The sequence below is a fragment of the Haliotis rufescens genome, unplaced genomic scaffold, assembly GCF_023055435.1.
Source record: "Haliotis rufescens isolate VD_foot unplaced genomic scaffold, xgHalRufe1.0.p SCAF_141, whole genome shotgun sequence".
NCBI classification, from domain to species: domain Eukaryota; kingdom Metazoa; phylum Mollusca; class Gastropoda; order Lepetellida; family Haliotidae; genus Haliotis; species Haliotis rufescens.
In genome coordinates, this window is record NW_025963826.1 from 172088 (window position 1) to 192078 (window position 19991).

The 19991-nt window shown below is 42.6% G+C and overlaps 2 protein-coding genes across 4 annotated transcripts in view; both read right to left on the bottom strand.

Annotated features, from left to right (window-relative positions):
- The window catches only part of LOC124140791 (glucose transporter type 1-like), a 42287-nt gene extending 33290 nt beyond the window's left edge, over nt 1–8997 (bottom strand). For all 3 annotated transcript variants that reach the window (XM_046508564.2, XM_048395778.1, XM_046508563.2), the window contains exon 1: nt 8887–8997. The gene's annotated coding sequence lies outside the window, so the exon portion shown is untranslated. The remainder of the gene's footprint in view (nt 1–8886) is intronic.
- A 6803-nt stretch (nt 8998–15800) lies between these two features.
- LOC125379627 lies at nt 15801–19790 on the bottom strand. The gene is made up of 2 exons (XM_048395776.1): nt 19496–19790; nt 15801–16904 (listed from the first exon to the last, which is right to left on the bottom strand). Exons 1-2 carry the CDS (start codon nt 19788–19790, stop codon nt 16111–16113), a joined length of 1089 nt encoding a protein of 362 aa, XP_048251733.1. The 3' UTR covers nt 15801–16110.
- Between the last annotated feature and the right edge of the window lie 201 nt (nt 19791–19991).

Consider the following 19991-nt stretch of genomic DNA (forward strand, 5'->3'; position numbering starts at 1 on the left):
ATCCAATTCATCCAATGCGCAATGACGACCGCGAAACTGGTGAATGGATTGAAGGAAACTGCACGTGTTTGATTATTTATATTAATTATCAGATATCCTATGCCACCTACTATGAATTACTTAATGTTTTTAATGACTGAAAACAAAATGATTCCCAGTGTTGAATGACGGAATATTTGGTTTAATATTCCCAGATATAGATACGTTTCAAATGAACTATTTTACTATCGTGGAATCATAATGTAGTTGGACTGTGCTTCGGTGAAATTCCAGGAATTTCACACTCGTAGGAATATACCAAAATGTGATTTCGCCTCACTTTTATTAAGGTGAATTTTGGTGTTTCTTTTTAGCTTGTTATGTTTAAATTTGACAATGGGTAATAAAAACAATAAACTACTTGTGACGAGAAATGACAGGTTATCTGTCCCTCGTGAATTTCTTTGTGGTAAGTCACTCACCAAAGCTCGTGACTTACAAAATTAAATTAGCTCGTAAACCGTCCTTCCTCGTCACTCGTAAGTTATTGTCTATGTATCTTAACAAACACAGAATTTATTTGCTTGTAAGATCGTGATATAAAGAGCTAATGATAAATAATATTGTTGTTTTTGGTGGATGGATTGGTGGGTAGGAGTTGTGGTGGCACGGACTAATACCGATTTTATAGTGCTAGCCCACTGAGATACCATGCCGCAGTTTAACATGGACGCGCCATCCAGCCACACACACTCGGGGACTCGGTGCCGACCAGTCCTTAATGCCGGCCTATAGTCAGCTGACCAGTCATATAGTCAGCTGAGTTCGTACAGGTCAAGATACCAACTATCTTGTACAGATAACATCTGTCGTAAACATCACCTGGCTAACGGTCGTGTTGCTGACAAACAAGGAGGAGCAGTGATGGTGGTGGTGAGGTGAATGGGTCTAGCTTCGCCTTCAAATTATTTATGTACTTCACTTATTTAGCGACGTACACACATGTACACGTGTATGTGCGTGAGTACATTCATGTGTGTGTATTAGCTTGTACAAGTCGGGACTAATGCTGGTTTTATTGTGCCAGTCCACTGAGATACTATGACGCAGTTTAACATGAATACGCCAACCACCCACCCACACTCAAACTCCGACCCGACCAGTTCTTGTTTTATCCACATAATGCCGAGCACCAGACATGGAAACAACGAGTACCATCTTTCAACGACTTTCGGTATGACGCGACCGGGGATCGAACCATCGACCTACCGTCCTCCGAGCAGATGCTTTAGCTTCTTGTAGTACACCATGGGGGCGATTTTCTTTAGCAGCTACCTTATACACCAGCGCCATTTACACAATATATTGTTGATTTCAGAATTGACTATATGGATCGAAACATAAAAACCGATGTATATACGGCTGATTTACGTAAAATTTGCAAACCAGTTTTTACGTTTATATCTCCATAACACACACATATTGAGGTCAATACTTATAAATAAATACGTACTCATTAATGGCTTCACATACCCGGTACTTCTGATAAAATTATTAACACACCAACAAATGTAGAAAACATCAGTGAAAGCCCCGCCCATTCTATTAGCAGCCAATCGGGAAACAGTAGTCGGTTGGTGGGCGTGGTCTACTTTCTGTACATGTAGGTCTTGTATACGTGTGTCATGTCGTCGTGTGTCTTGTACACGTGTGTTATGTGCCGTTGAGTGTCACGTACATGTAGCTGTTGTACACGTGTGTCATGTTGTCGTCGAGTGCCATGTTGTCGTCGAGTGTCATGTTGCCGTTGCGTGTCATGAACGTGTAGGTGTTGTACACGTTATGGGGTGTCGAGTGTTGCCATTGTGTGTTGTGTCAGTGTGTGTCATGTAATATGTGTCGTGTTGTGGTTGCATGTCTTTGTGCATATCATGTTGTTGTACGGTGTACTGTGGTGCGTAGCGTGTGTCCTAGATTGTGTCGTGTCGTACAGGAGCTATTCTACAGTGTTTAACGTTTGAGGCAGTGAATGTTTGTACAATATAGTATGCTAACATAAACATAAGCCTTTCTCGGAACGCGCAGCAAATATTTGCATGATAAACATCCACTACCAAGGACCTGGGAATGTAAATTCTAAGCTAACATTAACACTGGATATGTTGTATGGGTGGGGGTAGGTAGGAGTAACACTGGTTATGTTGTATGGGTGGGGGTAGGTAGGATTAACACTGGTTATGTTGTATGAGGGTAGGTAGGATTACCACTGGTTATGTTGTCTGGTTGGGGATAGGTAGGAGTAACACTGGTTATGTTGTATGGGTGGGGGTAGGAGTAACGCTGGTTCTGATGTATAGTTCGGGAGTAGGAGTAACACTGGTTATGTTGTATGGGTGGGGGAAGGTAGGAGTAACACTGATTATGTTGTATGGGTGGGGGTAGGTAGGAGTAACACTGGTTATGTTGTATGGGTGGGGTAGGTAGGAGTAACACTAGTTATGTTGTATGGGTGGGGGTAGGTAGGGGTAACACTGATTATGTTGTATGGGTTGGGGTAGGTAGGAGTAACACTGGTTATGTTGTCAGGGTGGGGGTAGGCAGGAGTAACACTGGTTATGTTGTCTGGTTGGGGGTAGGTAAGAGTGACACTGGTTATGTTGTATGGGTAGGGTAGGAGTAACACTGGTTATACTGTGTGGGTGTGGGTAGGCAGGAGTAACACTGGTTATATATGTTGTATGGGTGGGGGTAGGTAGGAGTAACACTGGTTATATGTTGTATAGGTGGGGGTAGGTAGGAGTAACACTGATTATGTTGTATGGGTGGGGGTAGGTAGGAGTAACACTGGTTATGTTGTATGGGTGGGGGTAGGGTAGGAATAACACTGGTTATGTTGTATAGGTGGGGGTAGGCAGGAGTAACACTGGTTATGTTGTATGGGTGGGGGTAGGCAGGAGTAACACTGGTTATGTTGTATAGGTGGGGGTAGGCAGGAGTAACACTGGTTATGTTGTATGGGTGGGGGTAGGTAGGAGTAACACTGATTATGTTGTATGGGTTGGGGTGTTTTTCGCTCAGGTGGGATTGGTCATTGGTGTCTGAATCAACCCTCGTCTGCACAATGTGTTCACATGCATCCATACTTAACGTACATGTTACATCCCATGACTGCTTTTCAATGCATTTCTCTAGTTACCATTTATACAGGAGTTATAAACCTGGTATCACAAGCCAGACGTGTTTGTCAATACGAAACTTCCATATGAACAGCCCCGACACGTCCATGCCACATGAACGCAACAACTGAGTGTTTTCATCTGCCCAAAGTTACTGGGAAGTCAGGAAAGATATACCTGACAATTAACCCCGTATGTTTATGTATGAGGTCCGCCCTGTCTGTCTCGGCTGAGTTCAATAGCACATTATGCTACGTGCTGATGTGGGGTGCCCGATGACTGTGAATACGGTGACAATGAAGGGAATTCTTTTGCTGTTATTATTGAATTCTGTTATCTAGAGAGCAATAATGATAGTGTCACGCCATTCATCAATGGTTGTGAAGGGTGAGGCCTTAACGTAGTGACAGTTGACTCAATGACAAATTCCTTAATTCATCCCATGTGACTGTTTATGGGGTTTTAGCATGCTGTAAACGTAATATTGCTAGCTGGATTTATATGGTGACAACTGGATAATCATGGGATCCGTGAGGATCTGGGTAGAATAGGTCTTCAGCAACCCATCCTTGCCGTACAAATTGACTATGCTTGTCGTAAGAGGCGACTAAGGGGATCGGGTGGTCAGGCTGGCTGACTTGATTGATGAATGTCATCGATCCCAATTGGGTGGATCGATGCTGATGATGTCAAGCACTGGATTGTCTGGTCCAGACTCGATTATTTACAGCCGTCATATAGCTGTAATATTGCTGAGTGCGGCATTAAACAACAAACAAGCAAGCACGGATAATCATGGCACTCGTCTGCACATTCTGATGCGCTTTGGTGTAGATAGAGACAGCAGAAATGCTCGCTTTTGACAATGCTTTGGTAAGTGTATTTGTAAATTCTTTCTCCATGTTTGTTTGTTGTTTAACGCATCACTCCGCAATATTACAGCTATATGACGGCGGTCTGTAAATAATCGAGTCTGGACCAGTGATTGATATAATGAGCATCGATCCACGCATTTGGGATACGATGATATACATCAACCAAGTCAGCGAGCCTGACCACCCGATCCCGGTAGTCGCCTCTTACGACAAGAATAGACGCATTTTACTGCAAGCATGGTTTGCTGAAGAACTATTCTAATCCCGATCATAACGGGTCGATTTTCAAATAATGTAATAACGTTTCCAGTGGCGTTAACCTATCGTCGAGTGTGTTCCGTGACTGACGTTATCCAGTTGTCGGAATTGGGATCGATGACATGTATCAACCAAGTCAGCGAGCCTGACCACCCGATCCCGTTAGTCGCCTTTTACGACAAGCATAGTCGCCTTTTACGGCAAGCATGGGTTGTTGAAGACCTATTCTACCCCGGATCTTCACGGGTCTCTTTCACCATGTAATTTATGACATTACAGGCCAATTCTCGAGCCTGCTGATAGGTGATTTAAGCATGCTTACCTGCTTTGACATGTTTATCTGTTTGTAATTAACTTCAATCAAACGACGTTTAGTTGTGGTATTTACTTGTCAAAACGAGTTCTAAATTGTCTTACAAGCAACACTTGTGTCCTCGGGAGCGTAGTCAATTTCATCGTCATGACATGCACGTGCACAACATGCGTTAACCCTCTCTACCTGTAACCAACCAAATTCAAGCCACACTCTGTGCACCGCCACCTTGTCTCAAACCTGTTTTTTTTTTGTTGGTTCAACTTATCCTGGATTACCGGTAGGTATGAAATTAAATCATATGTCAATGTTTACGTCGTCAACAAAAGCTTTGTTATGTCCACTTATCTGTTCATCTCTTATCATAAGCTGGAATATTGCTGAGTGCGGCGTTAAATAACAGACAAACAAACAAACAAAAGCTTATCAGCTGTTAAGGCCAGTCAAAAATATATTGTTGTTATTGATAGAATGAGAAGGGAAAACGGATCTTTTAGAAAAATGTTTTATTTCATCTATTAAAGTAAACTTGATTCTTTGTTTGTTTGTTTTGTTTGTTTGTTGTTTAACGCCGCACTCAGCAATATTCCAGCTATATGACGGCGGTCTGTACATAATCGAGTATGGATCAGACAAACCGGTGATTGACATCATGAGCATCGATCCAAGCACTTGGGATCTATGACATGCATCAACCAAGTCAGCGTGCCTGACCACTCGATCTCGTTAGTCGCCCCCTACGACAAGCCGAGTCGCCTTTTACAGCAAACATGGGTTGCTGAAGACCTTTTTCTACCCCGGATAAAATTTGATTCTAATATGTACCACAGTGTCCCCTTAGGCCACGCCCCCACATCGCGAAGAAGTAAGAGACAGGACCGAGGTCACAGCTGATATCCCCTGGACATCTGACACACTTTAAATTGCACGACGTCTATAAGGTTAGAATTTGGAGCAAGAACTATATTTCACTTTAGGTAGTGTTAAATAATATAAACACTATCAGGGGCGTGGGCAATGTTAGGGTGAGCGGGTCTTAAATACAAGCCTTCCAAATTCACATTTCCTTTTTCTCGCCAAACTCAAGTTATTTTTTTGTAGTAAACAAGATTCTGACTGGTTTGCTGCACCTGCGTTCAATGAGTAGGATATATCATATTTTCGTTGTTACTTCGAAATCCTGGAACAATATTTGGTTCTATGCTGCAGAGCCCTTTGTTTGTTTGTTTGTTTGTTTGTTTGGTCCTTGCTTGACGCCGCACTCTGCAACACCCCAGTTATATGACGGCGGACTGAACGTTTATAGTGACATGGTGAACGATAACCGTCGGGTTAGTCCGTTCAGTTTCCTCTTTCCACAAGCATTCCCACTGACTTCTGGGAACATACATAAACTACGTTTATAACGAACACGCCTATAACGAACTGACGGATATACCGAACCTACTTTTTGTCCCGACTATTTGCTGTCGTTATGCTGTATATATGCTTATAACGAACTACGGTTATAACGAACTAAAATTAGTGGTCCCTTTGATTTCGTTATAACCGTAGTTTACTGTATATCCTTACCCGGACCCCATGGGCAACATAGCGGTGAAGGTGACATAAATAGATCACTGAAAACTAGTAATGACACCAGGGCAAGTATTCACACAATCTGCATAAACAAGAATGTGTTTATTGCCTGACGCCGCACAGCACTACTCCTGCAACACGACGACGACGACGACGACGACGACGACGGCCTGTGAACATACCAGACAATCAAGTGTAGGACCTAAAAAATCCCGTCACACGACAACGTATTTCCTGATTTTGTTGTAACTAAAACGATTTGCTTTTATTGAATTACGTCTGAAGAGTTTAAGTGAGATTGAGGACTGATAAGGACTAACGCGCAATCAGGGCAATCGATTTGCGTTTCATGGTAATATTTCCACTCTGCAGCATGATTGAACTAAAACACGCAAATATCTGAGTAAGTGAGTGAGTTGGGTTTAACGCCGCTTTTAACAGAATTCCAGTCATATCACGGCGTGTCAGCTTAATGTGGGAGGAAAGCCCGAAGTGATGCAGGTCTCAGACGTTTACCACTTCGGTGAAACCCACGAGCACGGGTATGGTGCTGACAAACCTAGAAACATAATCAGGGCGAACCGGGATTCAAACCCACAATCATAGGTTTCTGGTGTGCCCAAGGGACGCAACTCTGCACAGCGAATCGCGGCGCCTTAGACGACTGGGCCACCCATGCCCCCTAAAGTTGTAAGAAGACACAAAACGGAAAATATATATACCATCTATGACATGTTGGTATCATGTCATATATGAATATTGTATGTGTACATGCATGCCCTTTGTACTGTTTGAACCACACCCCTGGTTTGTAGAGTAAAACGCTGTTTTTTTAAAAATCACCAGACAGATTGGACGCCATTATCACTCACTCTTGCAACTTTAAATATTTCATCGATAAATCTCGATAGGTTCTTAAGTTCTCTTGCATTTTGATTGGGCAAAAACCGCCTAGATGTACACAAATTGAAATATGACAAGATGACAGCATTTCAAGCATGGATATATGTCTTTTCCGTTTTCGTTTTCTTGCAACTTTATATATTTCATAGATAAATCTCGATAGTGTTTAGCTCTCTAGCGTTTTGATTGGACAATAACCGCTAAAATGTATACAAATTCAGGTAAGCAATGGGTCTGTATACACGTCTATGTTTTAACAGAGCTTGGCATCTAAATAAATGACATCCACCGACCATGCATAACACGACGTTCAAGACATCCGTTCCCCTTCGTACTGCTCCGTCATATGTCACGACACCGCCATCTGGGCGACAGTTGGGTGTCATATACAACGCCACGGTGCCTGAGGACACCATACAGAGAGATTACAGCAAGTACCGTAAACCCTTCACAAACTGACCATTTTAGGTAAACACTTCGTCGCTCAATTCGGATTAACCATGCTTGACAGCACAGTATACTACGTTTATAACGAACACGCTTAAAACAAACTGACGGATATAACGAACTTACTTTTTTGTCCCGACTATTTGCTGTATTTATGCTGTATATATGCGTATAACGAACTACAGTTATATCGAACTAAAATTAGTGGTCCTGTTGAGTTCGTTATAACCGTAGTTTACTGTATTTCAGTAATATCAGCTTCCTGTAAAATAAAGGGAAACCCGAAGTGGTCGCCGTGTTCAATATAAGGCTGGTTTGTTTATTTGTTTGTTTGTTTGTTTGTTTGTTGTTTAATGAGGCACTCGGGAATATTCTGTTTAAAGAATGTTCATTTCACAGGAACCATCCTGGTATGGCATGGCATGGATCGTATGTCGGCTCACGTGACGTTAATACGTTATGTTAGTACAGTACGATTTATTTGTTTGTTTTTTGTTTAACGCCGCACTCAGCAATATTCCAGCTATATGACGGCGGTCTGTAAAAAATCGAGTCTGGACAAGACAATCCAGTGATTGAGATCATGAGCATCGACCCACGCAATTGGGATATTATGACATGCGTCAACCAAGTCAGCAAGCCTGACCACCCGATTCCGTTAGTTGCCTCTTACGACAAGCATAGTCACCTTTTTACGGTAAGCATGGGTTGTGAAGACCTATTCGACCCCGGATCGTCAAGGGTCTCAGTACAGTACGAAAACCTATTAGGGCCCAAACCGTAGTGACACACCGTAGTGACACAAAACCCTCGTAACTACATCATTAAGACCTCGTAATATCGACTTTATTCTCGTTATTACAGTTTTCTTCCCGTAATTACGACTGTCAAGAAAAATACATGTTTTGCGGTTTTGACCCCTATAGGCTTTCGTAGTTACAGTAATGAACATATGACCTATAGCTATTTCCATAAATATCAAATATAATAAACAAGCATAACGGAGGCTGCATGATTCAACAACCGAACGGATAAATAATGTGACAGCTGACGCAAACAATAGATTCACGTTATAACGAAACAGCTCCCGATATTACGCGGCTCGTGTCACGAGTCCCGCACAAAGTGAAATTTATGTCATGTGCATGAGGTTCACACACGGCCTTCTCCACAAATAAGTTATGCAACACAAAACTTGTTCACGGTTGAATAGTCGCAGCGTGTTTGTCATAAACAGAATATGTTTAACAATCCGGCGAGGCAAGTGTATACAAAACATATGCCCAATAGGACAGATCTGAAATATTTACGTAAATTTAACCACCTCAAATACGATATGAATGGCCGAATCTCTTACCTTCGCATCGTGCAATGGGGTTGTTACTAAATCCTATTCCAATGTGACAAGATTATAATTAAAACGAACTCGGCGTTACAAAAAGTGTCACAGCTGGCTTGAAAGGATGTCCCAGTGTGTGTGTGCGTCTATAGTCTGTTTCAGTTTTCAAAGGCTTCGTGAGTGTATTTGGCTTTGTTTACTTGTTGCTTACAAAAGCTTACAATGTTTTACTTGGATAGTTTTATACATGTTTTAATGTACATACGATGTCTCATAAGCCTGTAAAGGCTCGGTGCAATACCGATGAAAATTGTTTTTTTTTGTTTTTATGCAGTATGTATATGTTATTTGCACGTGACATCTTAATAAAATACGCTCTCTCTCTCTCTCTCTCTATTAGTATTGCCCTTTATCACTTTGATGAAACCCACGAGCAGGGGTATGGTGTTGACAAATGTGGCATTTTCCAAACGTATATTATATTGTTTTCTTGTTTGTTTGTTGTTTAACATCGCACTCAACAGCAATATTCCAGCTATATGACGGGGGTCTGTATATAATCGAGTCTTGACCAGACAATCCAGTGATTGACATCATGAGCATCGATTTACGCAATTGGGATACGATGACCAGCCGATCCTATTAGTTGCCTCTTACGTCAAGCATGGGTTGCTGAAGACATACTCTAACCCGGATGTTCACGGGTCCCAAAGATGTAGATGCTCGGGACTGTCACGGTGACTGTATTATAGACCCGTGAAGATCCCGGTTAGAATAGGTCTTCAGCAACCCATGCTTGCCGTAAAAGGTGACTATGCTTGTCGTAAAAGGCGACTAACGGGATCGGGTGGTCATGGCTCGCTGACTTGGTTGATGCATGTCATCGTATCCCAATTGCGTGGATCGATGCTCATGATATCAATCACTGGATTGTCTGGTCCAGACTCGATTATTTACAGACCGCCGTCATATAGCTGGAATATTGCTGAGTGCGGCGTTAAACAACAAACAAACAACAATAACAACGACTGTATTATGTGAAGAACCGGGTTAGAATTGGTCAAGCATCCTATGCTTGTCGTAAGAGGATAGGCTTGCGTCCCAATTGTGCAGATCGATGCTCATAGTGTCAGTAACTATCCAGACTAGATTATTTACAGACCGCCGTCATACAGCTGTACTTAAGCTTTATCATGTTAAACGATCAACAAACAAAAGAATTTTGTGGAGTAATTTACTCTCGAATATTTGCAATAGGATAACAGTACTTGCCACGCCCTGAATTGATTTCCGGGGTCACGCAAGGCCCAATCGCCTGAGGCGCTTGTCGCTGTGCGGAGTTGCGTCCTGAGGTGTGTTTACTGTGTTGAATTTGCAACACGACTCAAAGCATTAGATTTTATAGTCTATTATCCCGCCCTGTGCGGATTTCGGGAGTCATGGGTGCACAAATCGTTTTGTGGCACCTCAGTTTTGCTGTGAAGGTTAAATTGTTTGTTTGTGTATTTGTTGTTTAACGCCGCACTCAATATTCCATCTATGGACGGCGGTATGTCAATAATCGAGTCTTTCACATCAACCTGAAACATCCTAGTATGCCATGTCATGGATCGTGTGGTGGCAGTTTTTCTTATGACGTTAATACGTTATGTCAGTACAGTACGATTTATTTGTTCGTTTGTTGTTTAACGCCGCACTCAGCGATGTTCCAGCTATATGAGGGCGGTCTGTAAATAATCGAGTCTGAACCAGACAATCCAGTGCAATAATCTTAAACGCATTACCACTGCTTGTTAAATAAGAGTTGGTTGGTTTATTGGTTGGTTTGTTGTTTTACGCCACACTAAGCAATATTCCAGCTATGTGAGGGCGGTCTGTAAATAATCGAGTCTGGTCCAGACAATCCAGTGTTTGACATCATAAACATCGATCAACGCATTTGGGATGCGATGACATACATCAACCAAGTCGGCGAACCTGACCACCCGATCCCGTTAGTCGCCTTTTACGACAAGCATAGTCACCTTTTACGGCAAGACTGGGTTGCTGAAGACCTATTCTAATCCGGATCATTACGGGTCGAGATTTCTTTTGAAAAAAATGTGATCGCGTTTCCAGTGGCGTTAACCTGTCGTCGAGTGTGTTCCGTGACTGACGTTATCCAGTTGTCGGATTCTACCCCGGATCTTCACGGGTCTGCTGTGCAGTTACGTCATTTAGGCGTGTCAGAAACCTATTCACGTGGGTTCGAATCCCAGATTTGCCCCGAATATGTGTCTTTGTTTATCATCACCATGGTCAAGCACGTGGGTTTGGTAAGGCATAAGGGGGCACGGGTGGCTCAGTCGTCTAAGGCGCCGCGATTCGCTGTGCAGAGTTGCGTCCCTTGGCCACGTCAGAAACCTATAATTGTGGGTTCGAATCCCGGTGCGACCCGATTATGTTTCTAGGTTTGTCAGCACCATACCCGTGCTCGTGGGTTTCACCGAAGTGGTAAACGTCTGAGACCTGCATCACTTCGGGCTTTCCTCCCACATTAAGCTGACACGCCGCGATATAACTGGAATACTGTTAAAAGCGGCGTTAAACCCAACTCACTCACTCACTGGTAAGGCATAAGACCGGTAAAACCCGTGAAATAGCTGAAATTCGGTTCAAAGCGGCGTATATATTTTGGATACGACTAGGTCCCCAGATAGTGTATCATGTTTGACGTTTGTGAGGATCAGATGGTCACGTTCTGTGGCAAAGTGTATGTTACTTTACCTAAGTTGTGATTATCTGAAGTAGTTCATGAAACCATGCAATACATGTTGACAAATTCTAGCCATCTCCTGACATCACCAAATCAACATTTTAAATACATTCGAATGGATGTTGTATTGACGAGAAAAATTGTTTGCCCTGAATTTTCAGGCGCTCTGTAAATGAAATGTATTTTGATCGTCTTTGCTCCAGTAAGATGAAATACTTTGTATGAAACGAGTGATGGGGATTTACACGACACATCCTGACTAAAGGTTCGTTACCTCAAAATATAAAAAAACAGCACCACACGACACAGCAGTATCATCCCCGTTGTTTACAGACCGCCATCATATAGCTGAATATTGCGTGCGGCGTTGAAAACAAATAAACAAACAAATCAGACATTATGAAATATCTCCACAACTCAAAGAAGAGTAATAAAATATTTGGAATCAAATGGAGTCACAATAGAGTTACGTCCCTTTGTTAGTAACGCGTCGGGCGTGGTGATGGGGGTATGGTATAGTACACACGTTTTAGTGCGGTCTGTGATTATGGAGGGGCGATGGGGTAGACTAGTGATTATAACGTTCGCTAGTAACGCCGAAGTCCCGGGTTCGATTCCCGACATGGGTACAATGTGTGAAGCCCATTTTTGGAGTTCCCCGCCGTGATATTGCTTTAATATTGCTAAAAGCGGCGTACAACCACACCTACTCACTCACTGTGTATTGAACCACTTGCGTGTAAGGGGGATGTTTTAAGGGGGTGTTTGTACGTTTGTCCGGTGGGGGTGGGGGTGGGGGTGGGGACAACGTATATGTATGCATGTTGTGTGTAGGTAGATGATGAATGCTTGCTGTGGAGTGATGGTATGTAGCTATTAATATAAACTATGTTCGCTTTTATATATTTTATTTACTGTGTGTTGTATTTTAATATTTATTTTACTGTAATGTAAATTATTGTGTTTTATTGTGTCTAACAGGCCATTCTTGGTCGGACATTTGGTACAGTATATTCTCAATGCTTGAATGCATGTAATAAATGTGACACATTAATAAAATATTTGTTCATATTTTTCTCTCTTCATCTGTGTGGTCAAGTTCTGACAGGCAACTGAACCGTTAATGGTAGGACGTATCGGCCCCATGAAGATCCGGGTTGGAATAGGTCTCAGCAACCCATCCTTTTCGTAACAGGTGACAAAAGGGACTGGTGGTCAGGCTCACTGACTTGGTTGATGCATGTCATCGATTGATTGATAGATCATTTTACGTTTTATAGGTGTTCGGGCAACTTGGCCCATTTACACCTCGCCCATAATAAAGGTTTAAGTACCTTGATATTTATAAACTAGTAAAACTGCCAAACGCTTTAATATAAGCGAGAATGACATTCTGAACGTCATGGCGAACGGTGTTCCTAGAACATAAAAGTCCAGCCAATGAGACGTCAATATTGAGAACGGTGAGAGACTCCACCATTTTCTTATGTTGATTTACATAGTTTGGACAATGCAGTAAATAAAGAGCCACATGTCATCGTATCGCAACTGCGTGGGTGGTTGCTCAAGATGTCAATCTCTAGATTTTGTGGTCCAGACTGGATTATTGACAGCCGTTATATAGCCGGAATATTGCTGAGTGTGGCGTTTAACAACAAACAATCAAAACTAAGTATCGGTGTAGTTGATTAAGGGGGCGTAATTTCGCCAAAGTTAGTTTATAAAACTGAAGTTATAAAACTTTGTACCACCTGAACATAGACAGTATTTTCATAAAATCGAACATAAATGCAAGGATTGAAAACTTGGTTATAAAGTTTATTGTAAACATATAGTATGTATACACAGAGAATACTACACTCATTCTCGTTAGATAACAATTTTTTACGAAACAAGTGGACTTCCAATGATATCTGACCGAGCGAAAGCGAGGTCAAATACCATAGATAGTTCACGAGTTTCGTAAAAATGGTATGTAACGAGAATGAGTGTGGTACTTTATTTATTACCTACGTTAAATATATTTAATTGTAAATACAAAACAACTTTCGTTCGTTGACAGACCAAACTGAAACCGGTTGCAAAATCTGGTTGCACATGAATATTGATATATGTCCAAATATGGGCATTGTTGACATTTCTATGCATACGCTTTAACAACATGCGCCTGCAGTTGTGTTTGCAAACAAAACAGCACCGACGCTCAAGATCCTTTTGGAAGAATTTCTTCAACTTATAATAATTCAAGCGCCATGTTGTTAGTACGCAGGGCACCTGTAAGAAAATTTGAAAAGTCACATTAGCGCCGGGCTTTGAATATCGGACCAACCAGTCGGTCACTCGCACTGTCGGTGTTCCGGCTGTGCAATCAAAATGGTTCGGTTTCCTTGATCAGTCAGCTGAATTTATATCATGTCCGTACCATTTTGGAAGAGGGAAATCATATTGTTCGCCAGAGACATTCATGTTAACTGTACCACCCTATACTGAAGACGTGAACATCAACAAATTCAAGTCTGCTTGCATGTCAGTGACAGCTTCGAAAGAAGGGCAAGGTCACCACCGGAATAAGAAAAGACAACTGTGATCTACTCACAGCGTTTTACACTTGAGATAGGGAATGTTATTGCTCTCATTTGGGATATTTTGGGCCCCATAATCTGAAATCAGGTACACTTCGACGGAGTTTTTGAAGTATTTGTAAATTAAATGTTCACTTTGAGTGATCTGTTCGTGCAGTCGTGAACAAACAACTCCCGAAACAGCGCCACAAAAAACCTTCGAAGGGGACACTAATGGCACAACCGGATCATCCCAAGTAAGTCTAGATATCTGACCAGCTAGTTTAAACTGACTTCATTTCACCACGCTTATCTGTTTACGTTAAATCAAATTGAACATTGTGAAAGTGGTTGGGTACGTCACGCTGGATGGGGACCCTCGATCTATTGGTCGGTAGTCGTACATTGTAAATGGATATAGCTCGATTATATAATGTATGTAGAAGCTCTATGCATAACTTATACACAATGCAAACCGAATTTGATGCGTGTGACTATCTTGTTTGGTTTAATAAAGTGTTTGTAATTATCTCTTGCTCTCATGAGATTGCTTCAGTTATGCCTTGTAGTTGCAAAATGAATTACGTCTTGCGATTTTTTATGAATGAAAAAAGTAGTTCCGATGTGACAGAGGTCACGGTTATCCAATCAATACGAATAAAACAAGGTCAACCTTGTACGACGGAGGTGTGACGTCCGGATTTCAACATCTTCACCACGTGGGTAATATACTGTCATATTTCATCTAAAAAAATTTATAAGTGAATAAAGAGTTTTCATATCATGGAATGATATAAATATAAAAGAATTAATAAATAAAAGTCATATACACTGCTGGGCAAAAGAAAGTATATCCCATGTTTGATGGTGAAACAAACAAGAAATGATTTTTCTATGGTGATATATTTGATACGGGTATCACAGTTGTGTTTTGGACATAAAGTTTTCAGTGTTTTGGCGCCTGTTTTCAAATTGTAGTAAGGGGCGGTCGGGTAGCCTAGTGGTTAAAGCGTTCGCTCGTCACGCCAAAGACCCGGGTTCGATTCCCGACATGGGTACAATGTGTGAAGCCCATATCTGGTGTCCCCCGCCGTGATATTGCTGGAATATTGGTAAAAGCGGCGTAAAACCATACTCACTAACTCACTCAAACTAGTAACGTTTTGATCACGTGTATAATGATTTTGTCACATTTTTCAAGTGTATTCTTTCTTTTGCCGATGTTACGGATAATATAACACGAACAAGTACTTGTTCTAATCTCCTAGACGAACTGAACAAAACATTTAAGAAGAAAAGTATGAGGCAATGTTTCACTCCAACATTCTGTCAATTTCTAAGGATAAGTTTACAGATGAAACTATGCATTTCGAGACAATTTAAGAGCATGGTCAAACACGGTAAACATTTCAAATATTGAAAAACACGGGAGCATATATGTTGAGCCTCAGTACCAACTGCGCACACACCAAATTTCATAACATTTGGCCATTAAAATGTTTTGTTAGTGTGGCTGTCATTGTAGCCACTTTGAAATCAGATTCGAACCTCTGAACAAACATGGGGGATGGGTGGTGGGGGGGTGGGGTGGGGGTGGGGTGGGGGTTGGGGGGTCATCATAGGTGGGAATAAGTAAAGTTTCAGCTTCCCTGGTCCAGTGGAACTTGAAGAGAAGATGTATGCAACGGGCGGACGGCGCACGTGGGGCGATGGACCATCGGACCACGACATGGACGCTCTTGACCTTCAGTTAGTTGAGCTACAAAAGAGGGAAAGTCATATGTTCCCAGACTCCACACCCTCTCCTGTCACACATATATATTGCGTGATCGATTTAAACAGTAATCGAAACACAGCCCCCAGCCCTCGCTTCCTCTACAACCCCATCAATCTTTTACTTTATGGTTGACCTCCTAATGCTGCGGCTTAAAATAATATACTGTTGTGAATAAAATCTTCAGTACTGTTTGATTTCTTTCTCGTCCTTGCAAAACCCCTTTGTCTTGCTTCTAAGTTAAGGACCCTTTTGGGGATAAGAACAGGCAATTTCTTAACTGAAGAATCTTTCCTTTTCTGAGCGTCCTCCGCAAAGACATCTTCGTCTAAAGATTCTTGTGATGTTAAAGTCAAACGGCTCCCATTTCGTGAGAAGGGAGTTGTCGTTCCTGACGACACTAACATCCCATTCAAATCTCGTAGATCCGGTAACGACACTGAGTCTCTGCGAGATCTACCTCTGTCAATATGTCTTGCCTTCTCTACAAATCGTGAAGCAATTTGAGGCAGACCTGACATTTGACCTCTGTCACTGCACACATCATTCCGGGGTGTGACGTCATTATCCCGAGGTGTGACGTCATCGTATGCGGCACTGTCGGACTGACGATGTAACTCTGTATCACTGGTACATTGAGCTTGATGAAAAGGTGCACGGTCAGCTGAAAAACCTCGTTCGGGAAGATGACGTTTAGTCACATGGTCGCTTGTATCCAATGACTTGCTGTGGTAGAACGGCAGGCGGGGATTCCCGTTGGTGTTATGTGACTTTAACGACAGGGGTTTACTCGCAGTTGGAACAGCCGCCGGAGGGAGCCGAGGTTGTCTTTTGTCCGTCCGCTTCCGAAGTTGTTTGACACTGGGGTGGGCGGGCCTGCGATGTTCCAGCAACTGTATGATGTGTGGGTCTCCTTTCTTCTGGGCGACATCCATTGCTGTCAAACCTGGAATAGACAGAAAGTTGTCTCGAGTGAATATTGCGTACAGCAGCATTAAACAATACTTCAGCTATGTGAGAATTATCTGTAAATAATCTAGTCTAAACAAGGCACAACCAATGATAATTAATGAGTGACAATGGTTTTACGCCGCTTTTAGCAATATTCCAGCAATATCACGACGGGGCACACCAGAAATGGGCTTCACACATGTCGGGAATCGAACCCGGGTCTTCGGCGTTACGAGCGAACGCTTTAACCACTAGGCTACCCGACCGCCCCTAATGATAGAAAACAATCCACAGCCATGTCGGCGCGATCCCAGAATAGAATAGGCCTTAAGCTACCATGCTTGTCGTAAGAGGCGACTAACGGGATCGGGTGGTCAGGCTCGCTGACTTGGTTGATGCATGTCATCGTATTCCAGTTCCGTGGTTCGAAGCTAATGATATCAATCACTGGATTGTCTGGTTCTCACTCGATTATTTACAGACCGCCGTCATATAGCTGGAATATTGCTGAGTGCGGCGTTACACTACAGACAGACAAACAAACAAACACATAATTTGTCGCCTTATTCCACCTACATTACGTGGATCTTTAAATAATCGACAACCAGTGACTGAACTCATGAACATCGATCCACACCATCGTTGTAAGTGAGTGAGTGAGTGAGTTGGGTTTAACGCCGCTTTTAACATTATTCCAGTTATATCACGGCGTGTCAGCTTAATGTGGGAGGAAAGCCCGAAGTGATGCAGGTCTCAGACGTTTACCACTTCGGTGAAACCCACGAGCACGGGTATGGTGCTGACAAACCTAGAAACATTATCGGGGCGAACCGGGATTCGAACCCACAACCATAGGTGTCTGGCGTGCCCAAGGGATGCACGTCTGCACAGCGAATCGCGGCGCCTTAGACGACTTTGCCACCCGTGCCCCTATCGTTGTGAAATAACACGCAATCACCCATGTCGGTTCGATCCCAACTGAAGTGGTCCCTAACAGTTTTGTTTGTTGTTTTACGCCGCACTGAGTTTCATTCCAGCTTTATTACGGCGATCTTTAAATAATCGAGTCTGGACAAGACAATCCAGTGATAGACATCATATAAAACGTTCTACGCCGTCGGCGTACCATGACACACAATCAACCAAGTCAGCAACCCTGACAACCCGATGCATTAGGTCGCCTCTTACGACCAGCATGGTTGCTGGGGACACTTCTGACAGGGGATTCCCAGGTGCATTAGTTGGCTCCAAAAACAAACATCCGACACTGTAAGCTTTTTTCAATAGTACGAAATCCAAATGGTGCCACTTTGGTAGCAATTTCCTGTAAACTGAAACGTCTCGTTATTTCAAAGTTGTTTTCGAAATTTCGATTATTTTCAGGTTACATCGAGTATATTTTCGCAATTTCGATTATTTTCTCGCTATTTCAAGTTTACTTAAAAACGCGAAACTTCGAACTTTTTCTCGAGTCTTCGAATATTTTCTCGTAATTTGATCATGTTTGTTATGTCAATAAATGGAAACTTATTTTAACGTATTTTAAAAATAAAATGAAATAACGAGAAATTTTGAATTAAAACAAATTAACACGATGGTACCAAAGTGGCACCACTATACTTTCATGGAATTGTCATGCATCGAAACTGAACGGACTTATTTCAGCGCCTCTTTAAGGCGTGTCCACGCAAAGCTGAGAGTGACTCACGATGGAGACACCTACCACTTTGGCGAAGACACGTGGGTTTTGTTTTGTTGTTTTACGCCACACTCAGCAATATTACAGCCATTTGACGGCGGTCTGTAAATAATCGAGTCTGGACCAGACAATCCAGTAATTGACATCAATCCACTCGGCTTTGGCATTAATCCTCTCAATTAGGATACGATGACATGCGTCAACCAAGTCAGCGAGCCTGACCACCCGATCCCGTTAGTCGCCTTTTCCGACAAGCATAGTCGCCTTTTATGGCAAGCATTGTCGCCTTTTACGACAAGCATAGTCGCCTTTTACGGAGTGGCAAAGCTCGTTGACCTGACTGATTGCATCTCGTCGTATCCCAGTTGAGTGAATTGAGTATTTGACGTTGATAAAACCAATTCCTGCGATTGACATCATGAGCAAAGATATCCACAAATGGGATACGATGACATGCAATCAACCAAGTCACTGAGCCTGTCCGCCCGAGCCAGTTACTCGTAACGACAAACATAGGTTGCTGGATTTGGTTTGTTGTCTAACGTCGCAATCAGCAATATTCCAGTTATATGACGGCGGTCTGCCAAATAATCGAGTCTGTACCAGACAATCCAGTGATTATATCATGAGCATCGATCCACGCAATTGGGATCGATGACATGCATCAACCAAGTCAGCGAGCCTGACCACCCGTTAGTCGTCTCTTACGACAAGCATAGTCGCCTTTTTCCGGCAAGCATGGGTTGCTGAAGACCTATTCTACCCCGGGTCTTCACGGGTCTACAGGTTGCTGGGACCTATTCCATTTGAGAAGCTCCATGGGTACGGGTATTGAGGAACTCAAAGTGTATTGAGAAAGTCAGCTAATACTTAAACATTAAAATCACCTATATTGTTCTTGGCGTTGAGTAGCTCATATGTTGTTAGATCACAATCAAGTATGTTCTCTATTATATCAGAGTCCCCGCTCCGGATCGCATACACCAACACCGTATTTCCGTCATTGTCTCGCTGTGTGACGTCACTACACCGTGACGTCACAAACTGCACAACGTTTGACTTCCTGGCAATGCAAGCATGCATCAGCGCTGTCCTTCCTTGAGCATCTTGAGCGTGATAATCCGGGGTCTTTGCGTCCAGTGAGTCCAAAATGGCACGTTCACCATAGTTGTCGAGTCCCATGTGGCATATTTTCATAAGAAACGTCTGTAGATCGTGAATTCTGTCCCTTTCGTCCGGATCGAAATCTTCATCATCAATAACGTTCAATAAATCGTCAATGTTTACGGTCACTATTGAATTCTGGGTACCGGATGACATCGATCCCTCTGAGTCGCACATGCTTATGTCATCGCTTCCAGATGCTGTAATGAAATGCATTCA